This window comes from Notolepis coatsorum, assembly GCF_963971535.1.
Source record: "Notolepis coatsorum genome assembly, chromosome: 19".
Taxonomy (NCBI): Eukaryota; Metazoa; Chordata; class Actinopteri; order Aulopiformes; family Paralepididae; genus Notolepis; species Notolepis coatsorum.
Genome location: NC_140183.1, coordinates 66,714,383 through 66,721,085, shown reverse-complemented (window position 1 = coordinate 66,721,085; position 6,703 = coordinate 66,714,383). Strand labels below are relative to the sequence as shown.

At 43.1% G+C, this 6,703-nt stretch overlaps 1 protein-coding gene across 1 annotated transcript; it reads right to left on the bottom strand.

Annotated features, from left to right (window-relative positions):
* Nucleotides 1-1,591: 1,591 nt before the first annotated feature.
* Nucleotides 1,592-6,032, bottom strand: LOC311246536 (hatching enzyme 1.2-like; the record flags this gene model as incomplete). The annotated part of the gene is made up of 5 exons (XM_084336686.1): nt 5,986-6,032; nt 4,790-4,862; nt 2,635-2,653; nt 2,465-2,527; nt 1,592-1,743 (listed from the first exon to the last, which is right to left on the bottom strand). Exons 2-5 carry the CDS (start codon nt 4,856-4,858, stop codon nt 1,592-1,594), a joined length of 303 nt encoding a protein of 100 aa, XP_084192812.1. The 5' UTR covers nt 4,859-4,862; nt 5,986-6,032.
* Nucleotides 6,033-6,703: the final 671 nt, after the last annotated feature.

Here is a 6,703-nt window from a genome sequence, read left to right as displayed (position 1 = left end):
CGACTCCTTAGTAGCAGAGTGCGTACTAGTGAAAGACACAAGGTCGACTCCTTAGTAGCAGAGTGCGTACTAGTGAAAGACACAAGGTCGACTCCTTAGTAGCAGAGTGCGTACTAGTGAAAGACACAAGGTCGACTCCTTAGTAGCAGAGTGCGTACTAGTGAAAGACACAAGGTCGACTCCTTAGTAGCAGAGTGCGTACTAGTGAAAGACAAGGTCGACTCCTTAGTAGCAGAGTGCGTACTAGTGAAAGACAAGGTCGACTCCTTAGTAGCAGAGTGCGTACTAGTGAAAGACACAAGGTCGACTCCTTAGTAGCAGAGTGCATACTAGTGAAAGACAAGGTCGACTCCTTAGTAGCAGAGTGCGTACTAGTGAAAGACAAGGTCGACTCCTTAGTAGCAGAGTGCGTACTAGTGAAAGACACAAGGTCGACTCCTTAGTAGCAGAGTGCAGACTAGTGAAAGACACAAGGTCGACTCCTTAGTAGCAGAGTGCGTACTAGTGAAAGACACAAGGTCGACTCCTTAGTAGCAGAGTGCGTACTAGTGAAAGACACAAGGTCGACTCCTTAGTAGCAGAGTGCGTACTAGTGAAAGACAAGGTCGACTCCTTAGTAGCAGAGTGCGTACTAGTGAAAGACACAAGGTCGACTCCTTAGTAGCAGAGTGCGTACTAGTGAAAGACAAGGTCGACTCCTTAGTAGCAGAGTGCGTACTAGTGAAAGACAAGGTCGACTCCTTAGTAGCAGAGTGCGTACTAGTGAAAGACAAGGTCGACTCCTTAGTAGCAGAGTGCGTACTAGTGAAAGACACAAGGTCGACTCCTTAGTAGCAGAGTGCGTACTAGTGAAAGACACAAGGTCGACTCCTTAGTAGCAGAGTGCGTACTAGTGAAAGACAAGGTCGACTCCTTAGTAGCAGAGTGCGTACTAGTGAAAGACAAGGTCGACTCCTTAGTAGCAGAGTGCGTACTAGTGAAAGACAAGGTCGATTCCTTAGTAGCAGAGTGCGTACTAGTGAAAGACAAGGTCGACTCCTTAGTAGCAGAGTGCGTACTAGTGAAAGACACAAGGTAGATTCCTTAGTAGCAGAGTGCGTACTAGTGAAAGACAAGGTCGATTCCTTAGTAGCAGAGTGCGTACTAGTGAAAGACAAGGTCGACTCCTTAGTAGCAGAGTGCGTACTAGTGAAAGACAAGGTCGATTCCTTAGTAGCAGAGTGCGTACTAGTGAAAGACACAAGGTAGATTCCTTAGTAGCAGAGTGCGTACTAGTGAAAGACAAGGTAGATTCCTTAGTAGCAGAGTGCGTACTAGTGAAAGACACAAGGTCGACTCCTTAGTAGCAGAGTGCGTACTAGTGAAAGACACAAGGTCGACTCCTTAGTAGCAGAGTGCGTACTAGTGAAAGACAAGGTCGACTCCTTAGTAGCAGAGTGCGTACTAGTGAAAGACAAGGTCGATTCCTTAGTAGCAGAGTGCGTACTAGTGAAAGACAAGGTCGACTCCTTAGTAGCAGAGTGCGTACTAGTGAAAGACAAGGTCGATTCCTTAGTAGCAGAGTGCGTACTAGTGAAAGACAATACGAAGGTTACTTACAGAAGAACTCGTCGATGTGGTACGGCACCTCAACCATTCCACTGGCAGTCTTGCCCCACCTGCAGTCACTGCTGCCCCAGCAGCGCATGGCGTTCCTCTTGGTGGACCAGGAAATGTCTCCCTCCATTAGCGTGTCGCTGATGCCTGCAGTCACATTAGTAAAGGATTACAAACATCCTACAAACATTCTCCCCTATAAAAAAGTCTCTATACTGTACATGTCTATTGTTTTATAGCAACGCTACTATCACCGACATCTAAGAAGGGAGATCCCCCCCTTTTTTTTTACCTCATTTTGGCATTTTTGTACCTCATTGTCTGCGTTTTTACTTCATTGTACTTTCATTGTACTTAGGTTGTACTTTAATAATAATAATAATAATAATAATAATAATAATAATAATAATAATAATAATAATAATAATAATAATAATAATAATAATAATAATAATAATAATAATAATAATAACTTTATTTGTATAGCACCTTTCATACAAGAATTGCAGCTCAAAGTGCTTCACAGCAGAAAAAAGATAGGCACAAAAAGAGCACATAAAGTGCTTAAAGATTAAACACCTGCTATCAGAAGAATAGACAGTCAGAAAAAAGTGTCTACTTATACTTTTTAGTACTTAAAAGTAGAAACTTTTTTACTTTTACTCAAGTGTGTTTTTATCCAGATACTCTGACTTTTACTTGAGTAAGACTTTGAGACGGTACCCATACTTTCACACATGTCTGGGTACTTCTTACACCCCTGCCTATCTGTAACCAATCTATAACTATAACAAGTCCAAGGCGTAGAGAGATATCTGCCGATGCGACGACGCCATCTCCTCGCTGAGTCACAGATCATGATTCTGACCTTTGTTAGCCTCCAGGATTCTGGACGTGATGTCCACATAGCCACGTTCCTCAACCATCACACCTAAAGACACACAGTCAGTTATGAAATATGTTGCCCAATTGTGGGGGACCAACACATATTCTGGTGAAATACTGTGAATAATAATAATTATAATATTTGTGTCTCACCTAACTCAGCGAGCCGCACCTATAGAGGAGACAATGAGTGAGAGGTGGAACTCAACCCACGAAAACAAGACGTTTGCGCCCCATGAGAAACTTGTAACTCCAGTTTCATATTCCCTTTGTGTTATTTTAGCAGTTATTCTGAACACAGATTTTTTTTTTTTTGTATTCCTCAATGCTGATATTTTGGAGATACAATAAAATTGTCAACAGCAAACTACAATAGTAAATGGTGCATTAATATAGTGATTTTAGCCAAAGCGCTTTACAGTTTTGTTCCTCACATGTTACCCGTTCACTCACTCACTCACACATTCACACACAGACAGTGTTGGCCATGCATGCTCATCGGGAGCAGTTAGGGGTTAAGTGCCTTGCTCAAGGACACTTCGACACGCTGCCCGGGAGGAGCGGGAACCTCAGGTCAAGATTTTGTCAAATATAAAAACCAAATATTTTCATTGTCCATATGCAAACAAATGTGCAAACCACATCCCATTATACCTTTGACCACAGACTGCCTCTTAGATCTGTGGAGGCTACAGACGAGGAGACGGGGGCTCAGGACGTAGAGCAGCTCGTCTGGTCATCAGAAGGTTCCCGGTTGGATTCCGGCTCCTCCCAGCAGCGTGTCAAAGTGTCCTTGAGCAAGAAAACCTGACCCCTAACTGCAGGTTGGCACCTTGCATGGTCGCGCCTCTAACCCCTAACTGCAGGTTGGCACCTTGCATGGTCGCGCCTCTAACCCCTAACTGCAGGTTGGCACCTTGCATGGTCGCGCCTCTAACCCCTAACTGCAGGTTGGCACCTGGCATGGTCGCGCCTCTAACCCCTAACTGCAGGTTGGCACCTTGCATGGTGGCGCCTCTAACCCCTAACTGCAGGTTGGCACCTTGCATGGTCGCGCCTCTAACCCCTAACTGCAGGTTGGCACCTTGCATGGTGGCGCCTCTAACCCCTAACTGCAGGTTGGCACCTTGCATGGTCGCGCCTCTAACCCCTAACTGCAGGTTGGCACCTGGCATGGTCGCGCCTCTAACCCCTAACTGCAGGTTGGCACCTTGCATGGTGGCGCCTCTAACCCCTAACTGCAGGTTGGCACCTTGCATGGTCGCGCCTCTAACCCCTAACTGCAGGTTGGCACCTGGCATGGTCGCTCCTCTAACCCCTAACTGCAGGTTGGCACCTGGCATGGTCGCTCCTCTAACCCCTAACTGCAGGTTGGCACCTTGCATGGTCGCGCCTCTAACCCCTAACTGCAGGTTGGCACCTTGCATGGTCGCGCCTCTAACCCCTAACTGCAGGTTGGCACCTTGCATGGTCGCGCCTCTAACCCCTAACTGCAGGTTGGCACCGTGCATGGTCGCTCCTCTAACCCCTAACTGCAGGTTGGCACCTTGCATGGTCGCGCCTCTAACCCCTAACTGCAGGTTGGCACCTTGCATGGTCGCGCCTCTTCCGTCGGTGTGTGAGTGATAAGTTGTAAAGTGCTTTGGATAAAATAAATCTGACATCTGGTTTTAAGAACAGCACATATCCGTCACCTGAACTCAAGTCCTAATGCACAGGCACTTTGTACCGTAAGGGCTAGCACCAGTCGACACGCACTTTAAGGCAATATGCACTTTAAATGGAGCACTGAGCTCTTTTATGCACTGTAGCATATATTTTTTTTATGTTTGTGAAATACTTGTATGTTTTTATATTGTATGTTTTTATACTGTATGTTTTTCCCCACTGTTTTATGATGAAATTAGCATTTGCACTGAGACAAATCCCAATCAACCATGTGTTGAAATGGCAATAAAGTATCTATCTCCTCCCCATCATATGTATCATATTCTCTGTTAGGATCTAAGGGTAACAGTACTGTATATTTGCATATCGTATATGTCACAAATGTAACAGTACTATATACCTGTATGTCATGTATGTCCCTATGTCATGATGTCATGATGTCATGTATGTTGTGTATGTCATAAATGTCACTATGAATTGAAAATGGGGGACCCTGATGTAAACAAGACGAAAGTCTTTCTCTGGTCTGCATCCCCTTAACAATTGTGTGTATTGAGCCGTACTGTTAAATAAAGTGTTCATTCCTTCATTGATCATTGATCATTGATCTGTGTTGAGCTCCGCAGGGCCCTCCACTCACCAGGGCTCGCTGCGCTGCACACAGACCCAGCAGCAGCACCAGGACCGCGGAGAAGAGACTCAGAGCCATGTTCCTTCACGTCACAAGGATGCAGAGAAACAGAGAGAAGCTTCGTCAACGACCCAATCCGTGATCCAAACGTAAACACATTGGTACTATAGACCCACCACGAATGAATAGTTTATTTCGGTCTTTGTTTACAACAAATCCAAAAACACACTTGTGTGGACTTGCAAAAAGAAGAAAAAAATCACAAATGTACATATTCAAAGTAAGCTCACACACAAAATCCCAACTCAATGACCAAAAAAAGGAATAGGCTGAAGCACATGCTTATTTTTTGCCTATCCTTTACAATTCTTAAAAACTAAATATATTTAAATATAAAAAAAATATGTTTTACTCAAAACTGTACTCCTGAATTTTACTTTTTAAGGCTTTTTTTAAGAGAATGAAATGGAGATGTTTGGTCTTTGCTCTTGTACATTTTAACCTTTTCTTTTTTACTGTATGAAGCACAATCTTAGGAGGCTCATACAGAACCAAGCATTTACTATAATGTACTTGTACCTTATATGTGACAAATAAAACTAAACATGAACTTGAAACTAAACTAGTTGTTTGACTGAAGTCTTGATACAAGAACTAAAACTAAAAAAAGGTGTCCATGAGTTCTTAACTGTATTTGCTTGTACAGTATAGTCTCCAGATTGAAAGCTCACCAGACCTACTGTACTGACTTCTCAATTCACAGCACAGTACTTGACCAGCTATACGTATGTTAATTACAGTACTTTACAGCAAGAACAGTGACATTCTATTTATTGTGGTCAATCGATTATAGCAGCTTCTTTCTTAATAACATGATAGATTCTTAATAATAAAATAAGATAAAAATACAATAAATTTAAGATAGAATGAAATAAGATGACTAAAATAAAGATGACTATATACAGTTCTAAAAGTGTGCAGTGCAGATCAGGATGTATATATTATACTATATACCTTTTAAATATGGCTATGTACAGTTCCAAATAAAAGTATGCATGTAATGAGTAATGTGCAAATTTGGAATCTACTGATCACACTCTTCCAGAATGTATGCGAATATACCCTATATATCGCATCTGAGCTTCAACATAATGAAATAAGACAAAATATACTACTAATATGGTAACATAAAGATGCTGAAGTACCTGAAGCAGATGTTCCGGTGTGGAGAACCTCAAAGTGGACTCTTGTCAGGAGAAGAAGGGATGGTTGACTAGATGTTGGTCCACGGTCTTGCTTTTATACAACCAAACACGGGCAGGGACCCCCAGGGACCCCCGTCTGTAGGCTCAGGGCAGGGACCCCCGTCTGTAGGCTCAACGTCAACGTCCTAAACAAACCTCTTAATGCAGGAAGGTCATGTTAATGGAGGGATGAGCTCATCCAGGAACCACCCTTTGACATCACCTGGAACCCCACCCGTACAGATCCCTCCCCAGACTGGTTACTCTAAGGAGCACAGCGATGACCCATGCACTGAAGAACCATAATGACTGGTTTGAAATGTTTTGGATGTGTATTTTGTACAGTCAATCCATAATCACTTGGAGTGTGAATTATTGATTGATTTATTGATATGTTAAATGTTTGTGTCTTACATACAGATGTATGCCCAGCTTACAAGACACATAAACAATAAGTATGTAATATACTTAACCCTTTCACTGCCACACGACAAAGGGTTAACCATTTCACAACCACACTACAGAAGGTTAACCGTCTGTAGTGTGGTAATGAAAGGTTAACCTTCTGTAGTGTGGTAGTGAAAGGGTTAACCGTCTGTAGTGTGGTAGTGAAAGGTTAACCGTCTGTAGTGTGGTAATGAAAGGATAACCTTCTGTAGTGTGGTAGTGAAAGGGTTAA